This window comes from Muscardinus avellanarius, assembly GCF_963383645.1.
Source record: "Muscardinus avellanarius genome assembly, chromosome: 3".
Lineage (NCBI taxonomy): Eukaryota > Metazoa > Chordata > Mammalia > Rodentia > Gliridae > Muscardinus > Muscardinus avellanarius.
The window spans coordinates 23,733,382-23,751,702 of record NC_137788.1 but is presented as its reverse complement, the minus strand read 5'-3'; the positions used below and the strand labels follow the sequence as shown (position 1 = coordinate 23,751,702).

The 18,321-nt window shown below is 53.6% G+C and overlaps 1 protein-coding gene across 4 annotated transcripts in view; it reads right to left on the bottom strand.

Annotated features, from left to right (window-relative positions):
* Positions 1-8,361: 8,361 nt before the first annotated feature.
* PTPRU (protein tyrosine phosphatase receptor type U) overlaps positions 8,362-18,321 on the bottom strand; it is a gene marked incomplete at both ends in the record, with an annotated part of 83,465 nt that continues 73,505 nt past the window's right edge. For 3 of the 4 annotated variants that reach the window (XM_080692560.1, XM_080692562.1, XM_080692563.1), the window contains 8 exons: positions 8,362-8,424; positions 8,609-8,744; positions 10,318-10,475; positions 10,588-10,713; positions 13,196-13,336; positions 14,663-14,836; positions 17,005-17,154; positions 17,534-17,669. In XM_080692560.1, the coding sequence (XP_080548686.1) occupies positions 8,362-8,424; positions 8,609-8,744; positions 10,318-10,475; positions 10,588-10,713; positions 13,196-13,336; positions 14,663-14,836; positions 17,005-17,154; positions 17,534-17,669 (1,084 nt within the window). The remainder of the gene's footprint in view (positions 8,425-8,608; positions 8,745-10,317; positions 10,476-10,587; positions 10,714-13,195; positions 13,337-14,662; positions 14,837-17,004; positions 17,155-17,533; positions 17,670-18,321) is intronic. The other variant, XM_080692561.1, reaches the window with a different exon arrangement.

Genomic DNA, 18,321 nt, shown 5'->3' with positions numbered 1-18,321 from the left:
TGGGTAGCTATGCAGGTCATAAATGATAAACCCACTCCAACATCTGTCTCCTTAAGCCTTTGGAAGATAATTCTTCTACATTATGCTATGGAAGCTCCGGCATCTCAGCTTCATTAAAACATAAGCCACCTTCAAGTCCAAGTTTCAGCCAGCCAACCACAAGCTGTATGAGCCAACTTTAGCTGCACAAGTTAACACATTAAATACCAAATCCGCCTCCATGAACTGAGAGTGATGGTGTGTTCTCTTCCACCCTTAGAATCAACTCCCATTTACATTCCCCAGGATTATGCCAAATCTTGCCATTAGCAAAATCTTGCCATTCTGTTGTATAACTATCTTCTCTTAGATCCCAGTGTGTGCCCACCCCCATGAGGGACACTTATATCTGATCCTAGTTATGGATTCAATTGCAGCAAAGAGTCCTTGAGGCACACCTTAAAGAAACTGGTCATCCCCTTTCAAAAAGCATCTTCCCCATGGAAGGTCACCACAGAGTTTTCGAACAAAGGAAACCAGTATCCTCAGATGCATGAGACAGGGTGGTTTCCACTGGCAAAGGAGGCTCAAAGTGACTCGGGGATTCAAGATTCTCCATTTTCTCCGAGCCCAAGCAGATGTCCTCCTTCCAAGTTTCAGGATAACATCCTCCCCTAATTTATGCCCAAACTTTCACATAAGAAACTTGGTGATGCTATAAATTTCACTGACGTTTAAACTGTGCAACCCACACTATTACATTTTATGTTTCATTTTCAGCAGCCCCAGCCCTGTGGCTACATGAAATAAGAGATTGTTTTTACAGATGACATGGAAGCACTGTGGTTCTCAAACTATGGTTGGAGGTGAGAATTAAATGACCTGAACTTGTCATTTTCTTCCTAGTAGGTGCTCCAGCACACTCCGGGATCCATCCCACACCACAGTCCCTGCAGCCATCATTACCGAGAGAGGGGTCAAGTGCAGTAGTCACCTGGGCTCCAAAGACAGTTGCTTCTGTTAGCACTGAATCGAAATCCATCACAGGTGACAGTATAATTATGATGCCACGAGGCTGTAGATTAAGAGCATCCCATTTCCCATTGGCAAGGAGCTCAGCTGTGTGCTCAAGCCCAAGGGCACAGCAAAACCAATCAAAATCCTACCTTTGCAGGTCTGTCTCGCGGGACCATCACCCCCAAGTCTGTATCATTTAGTATCCAGCCAGGAGGCAGAGCTCATGCCTATAATATGCACATGAAAAAGGTTAATACGAGGAATTGTTATCTAGCAGAGCGTACAGAGGGTGGTAATTACTAAAAAGGGCAAAAGAAGACTCTGAGGGACCCACAGGCAACAAGTGCAATACGAAGGAATCAGGCTTCAGGAAAGAGCCCGTCCTCGATTCAGAATTTTTCTAGGAGCAAGTGACATCCACAAGAACAAGCCGTCTCTGCTGGCTGAGAAACTTGCCAGGCGGTGTAGCCTACCCTGGTCTATACCAGCAGCCCTCTGGACAGGCGAATGATCCAAGAGTGAATAGGGCTGGCTTGCAGAACTTGCAGGCTGGGAGAGGGAAGCCTCAGGGTAGAGCTAGAGAGCTGGTCCTCTCAGGTGAGGGGCTGGGCTCCTGGGCTAAGGAAACAAAAAGAAGGAAAGAGGACCAGGCCCCAGAAGGTGCCTCCCTGCTGTCACCACCTGGCACTGATTCTCTAGCGCCCTCCACTGACTAAGCCTAGCACTGCCCCAGCTGACCAAAGAACCAGCTCCAATATCAGAGCAGGGCAAAGAAGGGTGTATTGGGAACTTAGAGACGATAAACAGGTAAGGGAGGAGAGAGGCAGCCATGGAAAGGAGCAAAGAGTTCATCAAAGAAAATGCCAAAGGGTCAAGAGCTTCTATGCCTTCTGGAGGGAGACGGGCCTCCCGGGCTGGAGCCCCGGGGTGTGAACACTGTCCTTAGCTCTCTTGAAAAAGCAAATACAGTCACATACTAAACACAGCTCAAGAGAGCCGCATTGTTCCACTTTCAAATGAACAGAAAATAAAATTCCTGGACAGATTCCTTCTTCCCACTCCTGGGAGTAAGTGGGAAGTGAGTTGAGACACATTTCATTTTTCTTGAAAAGGCTTCCTCGGCTCCTCGGCTCCTGCTGAGTCAGGCCGCCCCCGCCATCTGCAGAGTCAAGACGGTCCATCACTCATTCAACAGCACTTTCTGCAGGCCTACGAGGTGCCGAGCACTGAGCCGAGCAGCCGGGCAGGGGCCCCAGCTTAACCCGTCTATGGTATCTGAGGCTGTGCCGGGTTTCAGTGAGTATGGAGAGGACAGACTGACTCGTGCGCAAGAGAGTTCTAGCAGTTACTGTGTTCAAGTTGAGCATCTGCCAGTATTTCTCTAAGGGTGATAAGCACGTAGCTTTGGAAACAAGTGTCGTGAGTTCTCGTCTGCCCTGGTTCCATGGGGGCCTTGTGGACTTACATGATTCATGATGCCTCTCTCTCCGCCTGTTTCCTCATGTCAAGTGGTTTTTCTGAGCCGGGCGTGGTGGCGCACGCTTGTAATTCCAGCATTCGGGAGGCTGAGACCGGAGAATCACGGTTCACGGACAGCCTCAGCTACTTAGCGAGGCCCTTTGCAACTCAGTGAGACCCTGTTTCAAATAAAATAAAAAGACTAATAGGGCTGGGGGTGTAGCTCGAAGGTAGAATGCTCCTGGGTTCCATCCCTGGTACTGCAAAAAACAATGGTTTTGCTAATACATACCTCTCAGAATTTCTGGGAAGGTTAGGAACCATGTTTGTAGTAGGTATAATGGCAAAGCCTGCCAAAGGTTCTCAGACCCATCAGACCAAAGCCCAGAACACAACACTCCAGTATCTTGGATCCCAGGATTTTATGGAGCTCAGACAACAGATGCTTACGCCAGTGGCCTGGGCTCCAAAGTGGCGCCAGCCTCACAGTCACTGGGAGATGTGGAGCCCCATGCAACCTCCTTGGAATGGGCTTCGGAAAGTGCGCAGTCCCACCTCCTCACTGGACAGATCAGGAGACAGGGCCCCAGAGAGGGCAGATGTTTTCTCAAGGCCGCACAGCACAGTGGCCCAGCTGGCCCTGGAGCCTCCTGGCATAAGCCCTCTGATCACCCAGAACACTGAACAAGGGGCTTAAGAGGATGGGCGTTGGGGACCAGAGGACCTGAGTTGGAGTCTCAGCTCTGTAACTTCCTGCCACTCATCAAACACTCACTGAGTCCCTCGCATGTGTGCAGGGGATGATCCACATGGCCCGTCCTGCTGGCCACTCACAGTCTGATGGGAAGACAGCACACAGCCAGCCAGTGAACATGCACACTGACTCCCTGAGAGGGAGCAGCGAGGGACGGCGAGGGCAGAGGGCCATCCAGGGCTTTCAGGGGAAATCTCAACAAGGGGACATGGGAGTTAGGACCTGGACACCAGGAAGGGGCCAGCCATGCAGAGACTGGTGAAGAATGTCCAGGTGAAGAGCTCAGAGGATGAGATGAGAGGAGGGACCTGTCAGAGGCGCAGAGGCCAAGTCAGAGCAGGGAGCCAGGCAGGAGCCCGACTGAGGCACAGAGCAGTGGGAGGCCACCGGTGGCTCTTAGGAGATGGGTGACGGCCTCTGGCCTCTGTTTTCAAAGCCTCACTCCAGCTGACTCCAGCTGCCACTGTTCCTGTAAGGTCGCTCTCTGACCTGGGCAGGCTGCTTATGCTCTGAGCCTCGGTCTCCTCGTCTATAAAATGGGGTGATGACCATACCTGCCTCCCAGGATTCACTGCAGGCTGAGAGATGATGACTCACAGAGCCCTGGGCAGTGAGCCCACAGACACAGCGCTGCTCCTTCAGCTTGCCACGTTCAAAGCCCTCCCCCGCCCCTCAGGACACAGCCTGGCCTTTACCTGGGGAGTCTGTCTGCCTGGAAGCACTGTGCCTTCTGCCTGCTCAGCATGGGGCATCGGGGTCAGAGCTCATTAAGGTCAGTGGAGGGAGGTCAGCAGAGACCAGTGGCAGAGCGGCTACCTCCCAGTGAGGACTCGCAGGTGGCCTTGGCATCCATCCAAGTCACGGCTCCATCACCTGGGCACCTGAGATGTATCAGTGTGTCGCAATCAGGGGCCGGCAGGGACATCCTGAGCAGTAATGATTGCCCTGGCCACTCCTGCAGCCAGATCTATTATGGCATAAAGAAAATACTTTGCTCCCAGCAGTAACAGGCAGCCTGCCTGTCTGTGCTTGTAGAAACCTGTTTGCCAGGCTGGGGGTGGGGCAGAGACTTCTACCCCACACCTGCTGGGCCCCCAGGCCTGGGCCAAGCTCCAAGCCACCTTGTCCAAGAGGCCAGCACCCGATGCATTTCAGAGAACCTGAGAATCAGCGCCTGAGTTATCCATTTGGTCTTGCATTGAGGGGAGTCTAAGGCTTTTAACACCACCCAGGCAGGCTGCAGAGCAGAGCAGCTACAGGTTGAGGCTTTGAAGTCAGCCTAAATATGGGCTCAAGTCCCAGTTCTGCCACGAGCAGCCAAGTGACCTGGGGTGAGTAAACTCGATCGCGGGACCTCCGATTCCTTGTCTCCAAAAGGAAAGGATAAGAAATTCCTCTTTTAAAGAGTTGTTGTGTGGAGCCGGGCGTGGTGACACACGCTTGTAATCCCCGCGCTTGGGAGGCTGAGACAGGAGGATTGCACAGGTTCGAAGCCAGCCTCAGCTACTTAGTGAGGCTCTCAGCAACTTAGAGAGACCCTGTTTCCAAATAAAAATATAAAATAGGTCTGGGAGTATAGCCCAGAGGTAGAAGGCCTCTGGGTTCCACCCCCAGTACCACCAAAAAAAAAAAAAAAGAGAGTTGTTGTGTGGATTAAGTAAGAGACAAAGGGTGAAAGGCATGAAATACAATTATAGGTTCTAAACAAAATGTAATGTTCACCATTTTTAGTGCCCATGGACTTTTAATTAATATCCATGCTCCTTGACTCCATGATGGTGTTATGTCCCAATAAATCTGCTGTATATTGAAAATATCCCAAGTCAAAAGTCCCATTTAATCTGCCTAACCTACCAAGCATCACAGCTGAGCCACACAGCACCCTGTAGAGTCCAGGTTGTTCCTCCTGATCCCCTGGCTGGCCAGGAGCTGTGTTCACTGCCACGACCCAGCATCAGGAGTGAGTATACATTATCCATAGCCCAGGAAAAGATCAAACTTCAAAAACTGAAGTATGGTTTTTACTGTATACACATCACTTTTACACATGATAAAGTGCATGACAAAAAATAACCCATAATCCCCCCCATGATAAATCAGGACCTGTCTGTATTATAAGATGTCCTGTATTGAGGACCAATTATGTCACCAGGGACCATGCCTGCTCTTTTTAAAATCTCTCTAGATCTCACAACTGATCCTGTAAGTAGGTACCAATGTTTTCTGTAGGATGCTTAGGAGATTGTGAGAAGTCACTGTTGGTGGGGTGTGGAACTTAGGATGGACTTTGATTTCTTGATTTTGGAGGTGGAACACAGTCTACCCTCCAACTCCCCTGAAAGTGCAGGTGACATCAGACCCATACTCCAGCTTCCCTCCAAATACCAAATGTCCCCAGCACCAGCTCCAAAATAAGCCCTTTTTACTTGGCAATGGCTACAGCAAGATGAACACAGAACACCTTATGGGGCAGAGTAAAGGTATATTCACACTGCTCAGAACACATATGTATCAGTTAGCATGTGGTACATAACAAATGATCCAAAATGTAATGGCTTAATAAAGAACCATTTATTTCTCCCAACTCTAGAGACTATTCAGTCAGTTTCTTCTAAGCTTAATCCCATGACTACTCACCTGATGGGTTAGCCAGGCTGGAAGGTCCAAGACGGCCTCATTCACAGTCAGGCAGTTGATACTGACTAATCATGGGACATGCTGGTTCTCCTTCATGTGACCTCCATCCAGTAGGCTGTACAGGCTTTTTACATGGCAGAGTCCCAGGTGGCCAAAGCAAGCCCTGGGATGCCTCTGGAGGCCTGGCACCCAGAATTCATATGCTGCCATCTCTGAACTTTCTATTAGCCAAGCAAGTCATATGCTATTGCGTGGCCAGTATCTGTGACATACATTTGGGGCTCTTCAGGGAAGGCTCAAGGAAAAGTTTAGAAGGAGTGTGAAAGAGATAGTCTGTGGCCTAGCCAAGTGGGATCATAAATGTCTGATAAATTTTTAACTCAGATTAAAAGTGGAACTGAAGTCTTTAGAAGGGGCTATATCCACACTGGGCGTGGTGGCGCAGGCTTGTAATCCCCACGCTTAGGAGGCAGAGACAGGAGGATTGCGCGGGTTCGAAGCCAGCCTTGCTGGCTTAAGAGACCCTGTTTCCAAATAAAAATATAAAATAGGTCTGGGAGTGTAGCCCGGAGGTAGAAGGGCTTCCAGGAACCTCAGTAACACCAAAAAAAAAAAAAAAAAAAAAAAGAAGGGGCTATATCCTTTAACCCACACAAAAGTCAATGCATTAACAGGACCAAAAAATCGTAGAACCGGTTTTCATATGAAAAAACAAACACAGAAATAAGAATTGTCTTGCTCAAGGTCCTAGCCAGCAGGCTCCATGCCATGAGGGAGCCTGGGGCTGGGGCAGCTGGATGAGGATGATCCCCAGCAGGGATGTGCTGTGCTCATCTCTGCCAAGGGCTGGGATGGCATCAAGGGGCTCGGCCTGGGTCCTTCAGAGCTGTCTCTGTGCCAGGCTGGGCTGCTGTCTTGCCCTCTCTGTCCCCATCTCTGCCATGTGTTTTCAAACTGAACTTCCAGATTCCATGCCACATGAGGCCCTTAACCATGTTTTCTTGTGATCATAACAGGAATGTCCTCATTTTACAGATAAGAAACTCTGCCCCAGAGAGGACAGATGACTCCCCTTCCTCCCGCCCCCACCCCAGGGTCTCCTGGCTGGTGTGGTCTAACTCTTTGATGCCAAGGCCTGAGCCTCCAGAGCTCCCCCCAGAAAGAGCTGAGCCCTGACTCAGGCCCCCAGGAGCAAAAGAGGTAGCTCTGTGGCCTTGGAGGTCTCAAAATGAAGCCACTGCCTGCAAAGCTGCTGCAGAGACCTGGGTGGAGGCAGTGATGGCCAGGGAGCCCCGGAACCCCTCTACACGTGGAAGAACCCTGAGCAATACCCTGGTCTACACTGCCACCATCTTATAGATAGAAAAACTAAGGCCAGACTAGAACCCAAGTCCCCGAGCCTCACTGCACTGGGAGGCTGGGGGCAGGCGAGATCTGTGGTCAGATACACACAGGACCACTGGGTGGCATTCAGAGAGCACGTTTATTTACAAAGCGCTTTACAAACATTACCTTATGCCTCCCCACAGCCCCCTGCGAGGTAGGTCGGTAGTCATATCTACAGTTTACAGATGGGGAAATTGAGGCACGGAATGGGGGTGTGGCCTGCCCCATTTTAACGAGACCTTCCCCCCATCAAAAAATAACTGAATAAACAAAAAATAGCACTGATCCTCCATCTCATGGTACCCCTTCTTCCTCTGAACTCGGGGTTGTGTCCAGCTCTGTTCTAGCATTGCCCCAACCCGGTGAGCAGCCTGACCAGGAGCCACAGGGACTTCAACCCCGGGGCTGTGGTTCAGCCTTGTGGATTGTCGCTGGCCCAGGCTGAGCCTGAGCAAGCCAGGATGGCCCACAGCTATGGGTGTGGGAGCAAAGGAGCTGCACTCTGCAGACACTGGGTCAGGCAGGGTGGGGCCTGGGAGGAATGGGCTGACCCTGGTCCTGGGCAGCTCTGAACACATGTCAGGGAAGCAGAAGTGGGGAGGAGAGCAAAATACCCCAGGGGCTGCAGGAGGGCACCACAATTCCCCTGAAAATGGTGATCAATGTGCCCCACTGGCAAAGCATGGCAGAGCCCAGCCAGCCCAGACAGGACTGGGCCAGATGGGATTCTAGCTGCCGAGCCCCAGTGAACCCTCTACCCACATGCAGAAGAGGCCAAGCCAGAGAGAAACTGTGGCCGGAACACTCTCCCTGCAGGGTCTCTTGTCTCTGGTTGGGGTGTCAATGGGCTAGGCCTGAGTCCCCCAGAGATGGCCATTCTGAACCCCCGTCACTGTGCCAGGTGGGGCTACAGTCTTGCTAAGCTCCTCCTTGTCCCACGGCCTGCCCATGGACACAGTGAGAGGTGCTGCCCACAATAGAAGATGCCACAGCAACAGCTCAGCATCCACGCCAGCTCTTTCCCCATGGGGCTATGGCTGAGCAGAGTTGGGGGCACAGGTCTTCCTCGCCAGTCGAGATGGTGGGCCTGGCCCTGAGTGTGCAGTGGGCGCCCCAGGCCAGGGGCCCTGCTATCTTGATTCCAGCCCCTCCAGGTACTCCAGGGCCACATCATAGCAAAAGTGGTACTGATCCTGCAGAGATGGAGAGAAGGGATCATGAGCCTGACCCCTCCCTTGTACTAGGGAGAGAAGACAAGCAGGAGGAAACGTTCTGACCCAAGGACAGTCCAAGCCCAACAGGGGGTAGGGGAGGGTGGGTGCTGCAGAACCCAGCCAGGCATGAACCAGGAAGGTGGACACTGTCACAATCCCTCACCATTGTCTCCACCATATTGGGCTTGTAGTTCCGAAGTGTTTTGGCAGCAAAGAAAACATCCACCAGGCTGTGGCAACGGATCATCTCCAGGACCGTGGCACAGGCGCAGAAGGTACCACTGCGGCCTCCCCCATTTCTAAAGGAAATGCATAAAAGGTTTGGGGAGGAGCTTGGGAATCAGGGATGGGGCCCGGGTACCCAAAGATGAAGGCCAGGCAACCAAAAAGCTGGGCTTAGGACCAGAGAGGCCAAAGGTAAGGGGCAGAAAGGTAAGGGGCAGAACTAGAGAGAAGCTTGAGGGCACAGGGGTGGGGTAGGACTAAGGAAGCAAGCTGGGAGGTACTAAAGAGCCTAGAGATAAGCAGTGGGGCTAGGGACCCAAAGAGGGGAGGACCAAAGGGTGGGTGGGCGGGGCCAGGGGACCCAAAGAGGGAAGGACCAAAGGGTGGGTGGGCGGGACCAGGAGACCCAAAGAAGGAGGAGCCAAAGGGTGGGTGGGCGGGGCCAGGGAACCACAGAGGGAGGGCCAAAGGGCTGGGTGGGGGGGGAGGAGGGCTGAGGAACCTAAAGGGCAAGGCAGGGCCTACAGGGCAGTCACAGGACCAGAAGGTTAAATAGGCAGCTCAGAGGCTGAGACTAACATCCAAAGCCTCTTCATCTCAAAACAAGCTCTCAAGAAGGAAAAGAGTGCAGATTCCAAGAGAAAGGAGGCCAGACACATTCCAAGAAAAAACCACTGAGAAGCAAGGGCAGCGACAGAAAAGGACAGCCTTGTCCCAAGCAGACCCCTGGGGGGAGTGGAAAATGGACACTGGGAGGACTAGTCACCACCAGGCAAGAGACACAAACGCTGAGCCAAGCCCGCAGCCTCGCACCAAAGACACTCCTCCTCCCTCCTCTCAGCATCGCACTCCGTCCCTGACACTCCATGTGTGGGGTGCTCTGGGGGATGGGAGAGCGTCCTCAGACCCTTCTCAGGGGTCTCTCCCACCAGATCTAAAAGTCCTCAGCTCAGGAGCATGCCCAGCCTGGCCCTGGGAAGACTCGGTGAGTGCCAGAGCATGAAAAAGTGAGCAAATAAAAGTGAGTGCCGGGAGCAAATACATAGGTTTATGAATGAGGCATGCATATGAATGAATGAGCGAATGAATGAATGAGAAGCAGTGCACATGTGCATGCATAAACAAACACTGGAATTCCATTGGTGGAAAATATATGCTGCAATCTCATGGGGTGGAAAGTTCTGACAAGACTCTCCTTAATTTGGTCAAATTCAACATGACAGAGGGCACTGGAGATCAGACCCTGGAAAATGGATTTTTAATTTTTTTGTGTGTGGGTCTAGGAATAGAACCCAGAAGCATTAGACCTCCGAGCTATACTCCCTGCCTTATTTTTTTATTATTTATTTTGAAACAGGGTCTCACTAAGTTGCAGAGGACCCCACTAAGTAGCTGAGGCTGTCCGCGAATTGCGATTCTCCAGTCTCAGACTCTCGAATGCTGGGATTACAAGCGTGTGCCACAACACCCAGCTGAAAACTGAATTTTTTAGGGAAAGAAGGGCCAGCCAGCCTGGCTGGCTGAGGAGAGTCCAGGTCACAGCTGTCAGAGAGCCCAGGGGCTTTGGTGCCAGCCTTGAAGCTTTCTCGGACGGGCCCTGTGCCCTCTCCGAGGCCTCCACCCGCCTCCCACAGGGCCAGCACTCACAGACAGTGCACGATGGTGCGCCCGTCCCCGCTCTCTGCCTGCCACTTGTCCACTTCCGCCAGCAGGTGCAGGAAGGCCTTTCTGGAGTCAGGCGTGTCCCGGTAAGCAGACCAGCGCAGGAACTGGAAGTGCCGCACCATCAGGTGCCCCTCCTGCAGCTGGTGTGAGCATCGGGGTCACAGGGGCCCTGCCGAATGACCTCAAGAGGCCACCCAAGGCTGCCCTGGCCCTCACCCAGGTTCTCGTCCTCAGGCTCCTCAGACCACTCACCCGAGAGATGTTCTGTACCCGGAAAACTCGGGCCACCAAGTCTTCATCCACTGTGCCAGACACGAACTCCACCTCCATGAGGCCATACTGCTGCCGGCCTGGCTCAGGCCAGTACTGCAGGCAGGGCTGGGCACAGAGACAGGAAAGCTGGCTGGAGCCAGGCCATCCACAGTGCTTGTGCCTGCCCTGCAGCTCCCAGGCCCTGGCCACACACTTGCTTCAGACTCACCAACCCTGTCTCCACCTCTCACCCACTGAGCACAGGGCACACCTGGCCCAGCTCTGCTGCATGGACACCTTCCAATGGGCCAAGACGAACCCTAAACACATACACGCACACACGAGAGGCCCAGATCACCCCACCCACCCCAGAACCAGCCCCCAGCCCACTCTCTCACAACTCTTCTCTGCAGCACAGCTCACAGAGGTGAGGAGACCCTGCGGCAACGCAGCTGAGGCCCCTACTCTCGTCCCAGGACCATCCATGGAGTCAGGATACTACACAGCTGCCCCTGGAGTCAGGAGCAGAGGAGGCACCCCCACATATATATACTCAGGCCCTACAGTCTGAACAGCCTGGAGCCCCAACTTGTAGTCTCCCCTCTGCCTGTAGCCCAAGAAAACCTTTTCTCGTCTCCTGGGCCCCTGTTTCTCCATCTGTAAAACTAGGATAAGCTAGCCGCCTCTGTGGTACAATCATTCAGTGCATTTGGCCGCTAACCCAAAGGTTGGTGGTTTGAGCCCACCTAGGGACGCCAGGGCCACTTTGAACCTGGTCCATTCTGGCTCTTTATCAACTGCCTAACTTCTCATGGCCTAGCCCATGGCTGTCACCTTTAAAAGGGTACAATCATTAAAACTAGGATAAGTTAATTTACTCCCTTAAGCCTCAGTTTCCTTTTCTGTAAAACAAGGACCACCACAGCAACTGTTCTCACAGGGTTGTTGTGAGGACCATGAGTGGGGCCCAAGGGTGCTTGGCACTGTGCCATGCCGGGCAGAGAGGAGGGACCCAGTCCATGGCGGAGGCAGAGGTGATAAGGGTGACAGTCGCTTCCGAGGCTGTCCCTGAACTTGTCCCAAATGACGCCCTGTCCATCTTCATCGCTCTCTGGCCGCAGCCCCTCAGAGGACACAACCTCCTCTCCCCAGCTGGGGTCCTGGCAACTCCTTGCAGTTGAAGTTTGCACATGCTCTGCCCTCCCCAGCTCTTCACTACTGAACGCTACCTTCCCCACCACCTCAGACACCACTTCCCAGGAGCCCTCCTTGATACTTCATCCCCAAGCTTCTCTGTGCCCTTGTGCCAGCTCATGAATGCCCTTTCCCAACTGCTGTCACTATCCATTTCTGTACCAGCTTCCCCCCACACCAGGAGATCTAAGAGATACTGGGTCTTCTCCTGTGTGCCACTGTCAGTGGTAGGGCCTGGCGGGGACCTATCCCTGGGAAAAGTGGGTTGAAGGCACGAGCAATTCGAGGAGCTGGAAATGACCCTCAGGGTCCCTGTCCCCCACCGCAGTAAGGGTGGGCTCCTACCACCAATGGAACTTACTCTAGACCCCACCCTGGACCTGGGCCCCATTCTCTGTAGACCTGGTCATGTACCCAGGATTCTGGCTCATTAGAGCTCAGCCAGGCTCGGTAACACAGTTCTGTAATCCAGCTCTCAGGAGGCTGAGGCCAGAGAATCCTAGGTTCAAGGTCAGTCTGGAACACTTGTCTCAAAATAAAATAAAAAGGTCTGGGGCTGATTTTCAGTGGTAGAGCACTTGCCTGGCATGTTTAAGTGCCTAGATTCAATCTCCGACATCACATACACACAAAAAGAGCCCAGCTATCAAAGCCTCTTCCAGGCCTTCAGTAAGAGGCTCTCAGTAAGAGGCTGCCGTGCTCAATTTACTGAAAAGCTTCCTGGCCTCCCGAGGCAGAGAGGGGGAGCGTGAAGGGATCCAAGGACTCGGTGCACGTGATCGGCAGTGCAAGGAGGCCAGGTGCCTGCACTTCCAGGAGCTCCAGCCTTGGGAACCCCGGAAGGAAATGGGGAGAGTGAAGGGGCTGTCCCCAGACTGAGGCCACTGAGCCAGTGTCTGCACTGACCTCAGAAGCAACTCTCACCCTCACCGTGGTCATCCCTGCCGTGTGCCCAGCGCCTGCACATGCCAGGCACAGCACGGTGTACCCATAAGGACAGGTCCTGTGGTGGTCCCCATCACAGGGAAGAAAACTGAGGCTTGAAGAGGTAAACTAACTTGCCGTACGCCAAACAACGCTACTGAAACACTCTGCCTGAGGCAGCCCGCGGTGGGCAGCTCTCACTTCTCAGCTACGTGACCTTAGAGAAGCTCCCACCCAGGGTCACTGTGGATTGTAAGTAAGACCCTAAGTGCTAAGCAGAGCCTTTGGCTTACTGTGGGTGCTCCATACAAAGCAGCTAGTGTGCTCCAGTCTGACCCCCTCATTATCCAGATGAGGAAACTGGGGTGCTGAGAGGGAGGGTGACTCCTCTAAGATCACACAGCCGACACTGAGCAGAGACGGGCTCCAGCTCTGGACTGAGGGGGCCGTGCCCTCGCACGCTCTGAGGGCCGTGGCCAGCGGGCCTCACCCAGGCGGAGTTGGACTGGTTCAGCTGGTTGAGCATGACGATTGAGGTGCAGCCGTAGTCGTAGACCAGCCGCCAGAAGTCAGGCGTGGTGCTCTGCAGCGGGTGTAGGGTCACGATGAAAGCGGCGCTCCGCGTGTAGCTCTGTGGGAACAGCAGCACCCGGCGGGACCCTGGTCACAGCCCTTGACATGGCTGAGGCTCGACCCCAGGCCCTCCTCCTGCTCCACCCACCCTGAGCTGGGTGGCCATGCCCGCTAGACCCCACTGTCCGCCATGGCCAGTTCAGAGGCCGGCAGCACACTGATGCTGAGCTGACAAGTCAGGCCTCTAGTGTGTGTGCCCATGGCCCCCACAAACTAAAATAGCTAAGGATCCCCGAATTTGGAGCCAAGTGTGCTCCCAGATCCAGAGCCCTTGAACCTCTATTTCTATTTCCCTCTCACCTCAGCTTACACCAGGAAGCCTCCCAGAAACAGGGTGGGAGCGCTCCTTCCTTCAAGGACCCCACCACGCCCTGGTCTACCCTGCAGAGGTACTTACTCTTCATCAGCAACCAGGCCATAAAAGGCCCACCCCCTCCTTGCACCTGCTATAGGGGATCGCCTCTCTCTCGAGATATCCTGGGGGGCCCTACACTCACTCCTTCCCAGGCTGAGTTTGCTGGCTCAGCCCCTTTCTCTCAGAAGACATACATTCTCACTGCCCCCGGCCCCCCGCCACAGGCACTGGCCTGCCCCTGAAGGGGAGGGTAGCTGGGAGTGCCCAGCTGCATCCGGAGGGGCACAGGCATGGCTAGCCCACTGGCCACACATTTGAAGCCACATTCTTGTTTTATCAGTAACATGGATTTCCACCTGAAGCCTCCTGCATCCATCTCTTGATTGGCTCCAACTGGAGAGAGGAACAGGGATGATACCTGGACCCTTCCCCCTCAAGTGGCAGCATCTTGGGCCCCTAGGGCCCCAGCTGTGCTCATGGCACCCAGGAAAGGCGGTGGAACCCCTGGGCTGGGGCAAAGAAAGGGACGTCTAAATGGCTCCTGTGCTTTCAGACCACAGCCAGGTGTGGCCAGGGAGCAAGTCGCCATTTGAGGCCAGGTCTTGAAATAGGGCCTAGCTTAATCTCCCAGGACCAGCTCCCTTGGCTCTAAACACCAGTTCTCAAGTCCCAACCCCAAACCCTCAAGTCCCCCCACCCCAGCCAAAGTCCCCTGAATCACTCACTCATCCTACACCAGATTCTACTGGGCTTGATCCTGGGAAGAGCCCTGCCTGAACTCCGCAACCCAGACTCCCACTCAAGCTGAGAGCAATACCTGAGGGGGAGCCTGGCTCGAATAATGAGGAGTGGGTGATCAATGAGGGTAGAAGGGTCACCCTTGAGCCCAGTCCCCAAATGGACAGAGCGCCCTGCCATCAGATCTCTGGGCTCTACTCCCTTGACCCCTGGGCACCCCCAAGCTCTCACATCAGTCAGGGCCGCGTTGATGTAGTTGTTGGGGTCCCCGTCAGTGGAGATGAGGAAGGGCAGGCAGCGGTCGGGCGGCAGGACGTCCATGCTGCGGTTCTTGTCGCGGTTGCGGGGCAGCAGGGCGATGCTGCACTCCTCCACGTCCAGGGGTGGCGTGACCGAGTTCAGCGTCTACAGGGAGTGGCGGTGGGGAGGAAGAGGCTGTCCAGTACCGGCTGGGCCTCCTTGTGGCCCTGTAGGGACACTGGGCATTTTGTGGATGGAGAAACTGAGGTCCAGGAAGAAGGGAGAGAAGACATGCAGGCAGGTCCCTGTCTCCAGGCCAGGCAGAGCCTAGCTCTTTTCTCTAGCTCTGGAGAAAAGTCTGTCTCAGTGCCCTCCCCCCCGTGGAGGCTTAGGCAAGCTACTGTACCTTGAAGCCTTCATTTTCCTCAATTGTGAAATGGGAAAATAATAAGCCTACTCCACGGGGCTGCAGGAGGTGAAGGGAGAGGATGCTGAACACTGGGCAGAGCTGGCCGCCCAGGGCTCAGGCTGCAGGAGGCACAGTGAGAATCACTGCCGGCTCATCAGCGCTTCCAAGACAAGCCCAGAACCCCCACCCATAAAGCAGGTGCCAGGTGCCCGGCAGGGGCACTCGCCTTCCTCGGTTGCTTCTCTATCTGAACAGATGCAAGTCCTGAGCACCTGGTACTAAATCAAGCCAGGGTCCTGGGGCACCGCATTCACTCCTCTGCCTTTTGGATTCAGGCTCTCAGTCTCTCTTGTTTCTTTGTCTTTTTGTGGTACTGGAGATTAAACCCAGGGGCATTCTACCTACAACATAAACCCCCAGCCCTATTTTATTTCTTATTTTGAAATAAGATCTCACTAAGTTGCTGTCAGCCTCACTAAGTTACTAAGGATGGCTTCAAAACTGGCGATTCTCTTGTCTCAGCATCCCAAGTATTGGGATTATAGGCATGTGCCACTATGCCCAGCTCCCCAGCCCTTTTTACTTTTTTCTTTTTTTAAAAAAACAAGGTCTCATTAGGCTGCTGAGAGTCCCTCTACACTGCTAAGGCTGGTCTCAAACCTGAAATCCTCCTGTCTCAGCCTCCCAAGTACTGGGATTACAAGTGTGTACCACCATGCCAAATAAGTCTCTGTCTGTCTATCTCTCTTTCTTTCTCTCTCTTGCAGTATTGGAGATTAAAACCAGAGGCATTCTACCTCCAAGTTACATACACGCCTAACCCTATTTTTTATTCTTTATTTTGAAGCAGGGTCTCACTAAATTGCAGAGAGCTTCACAAATTGCTGAGGCTGGCTGTGAACCTGCAATCCTCCTGTCTCAGCCTCCCAAAGACTGGGATTACAACGCATGCACCACCAGCCCACAAGTCTCTTTCTCTTGATGTGAGGGGTCGCTCCTGGGGAACCCAACTCTATCACAATCCCCAAAGCCTGATGCGTCATCCTTCTCCAGCAGTATTTCCCACAAGATCACTTCATGTGGCTCTAGAGCACCAGCATGTGACACATGTGATCCTGCTGGCCCACACCTGAGCCCTGGAGTACAGGACACCTGGGTCTCTGCCCGCCCAGTGCAGACCAATCTGGGGAACCAGCCTTCTCCCATCTCAAGCCATTAGGTACGGTGTGACTAGTCCTGTCCCTGGAACCAGGCAACCAAGGCCTGCCATCAGCTCTGTCTCTCTGGCCCCAGGGAATGCTTTAAGAATGGACATGTGACAGTCTGGTCTAGGGTTTTTGTTGGGCCTGTTGAAAGCAACAAGGGCCTCTTTTCAGAATCTCCTGACGAGAGGACATGAGCCTGGCACAGCTGGGATCAGCTGTGGATCCAAGAACAAAGTCAAGAGCAGGACCAAGTACGGACAGAGACCAAGTGTCAGCATCTTCACCTGAGCCCCTGGATCCAGCCACAACTGGAGCCCTACCACCCTCAGACTTCCCATCCCAGGAGCCAGGAGCTGGATTCTAATCACTTACAACCAAGGAATCCTGATGAGTACAAACACCGCCAGGCTGATATCAACTATTTTCCTTTCTGGATAATAAAATGGAAACAGAGAGGTGAAGTGGCTCATCCAAGGCTCCTCCCAACTCCCAGCTAGATAAGCCAGGACTTGAACCAGGCTTATCAGACTCCAAAGCTTCCTCACTGCCTCAGAGTCCTTCCTAGCAGCACAACTGTCCTTCTGACAGTGTCTCAGTCTGGTCACTCTTGCTTGGACCTCAATGGACTACAGTACTGGGACCTCCAAGCAATATGTGTGCGCTCACACACACACACACACACACACACACACACACACACACACACACAAATACCCCACCTGGAACTCTTCCCGCAGCTGGGAGGAATTACTCTGAGGGTCAATGCGGATCATCTCCTTGTAGGTGGCCTTGAACTCATTGACAGGGATGGTGGTCTCCCCACACAGGCAGGCCTCCAGGATCGCATCATGGATGAAGATGTACTGCTCCTGAAACAGCAGTTAAGAACATGAGAACGAGGTGGGGACTAGCAGCTGGAGACGTGGAGGGGGAGAGGGACAAGCAAGTTCAAGGTAGTCACCTTCATGCACACGTTAGCATGTCTCAGACTGCTTCTAACACCCCAAGAGATTCTCTGAGAGGTGAGGGGCCCAGGTCACAGATCCAGTGAGGACACGAACCCAGGTATGTCTTGACCGCAGAACCTAGTGCTGCTGGCCTCCCCCACCATGACAACCCCGGGACAATCCTAAGAGGCTGGCAACCCAAGTTTGCAAATGATCCCAGGGAAAGGAAGAACCTAAGGACGCCCTTCAAACACCCTCCACCAGCTGAGCGCCTCACAAGACGGACAAGGGGTCCCCGCACCTCAGTCTGGATCATGTTGACACGTCGGGAGCAGAGGGTCTTCACGCAGTTGTAAATGTCCACGACGCCTTCACACTCCGCCATGTCCAGCATCACATCCAAGACAATGTAGCAGCCTGTGCGGCCGGTGCCCGCGCTGGGGACAGAGCAGCCCCAGACCGCATCAGCACCTCCGGAAGGGAGCCCAGGACCAAGGAGAAGAGAGGAGGGGGACTGGGCATTAGGCCACACCTATACCCCACAGGAGACAAGGCCACAGAGAGGACCCAGCAAGGAAAAGCCAGGGAGCAGGCTGCTGGGGGAGTTCTGGTGAAATTTGATGGGGACAGAGGCAAGAAGGAGGACAGAAAGGGGCGGAGGAGCTGGCCCAACTTAGCAACTCAGATAGGGAGAAGGACAAACATGATGCCCGGGGCTCAAGCCAGGAATCTTCTTTCTCCTGGCTAGCCTCGACTCTCCTACACATCCTCCAAAACCCCACACACTCACACCCATTCACTTATTCTATGGAGACGTCATCCTTCTGAGATCCTAGAGCAATTTGGCAGGCTTTTATTAAAACACTCTTTCTTCCTGCTATGTGGTCATTTATGATACAGCTGCCTCCCTAACTCTACAGACGCTCGTCGAGTGTGGGGCTGTGGGATTCAGGGCTGTGACACTCACGCTAAGCACCAGGTTGAGCAGGGTTAAAGAGGAGGAGTGGATGTAGATGACACCACAATTTCAGGTTTGAAAACGGTGGCATCAAAGTATCAGGGAGGACACGTAGCAACTGGGTATCTGGT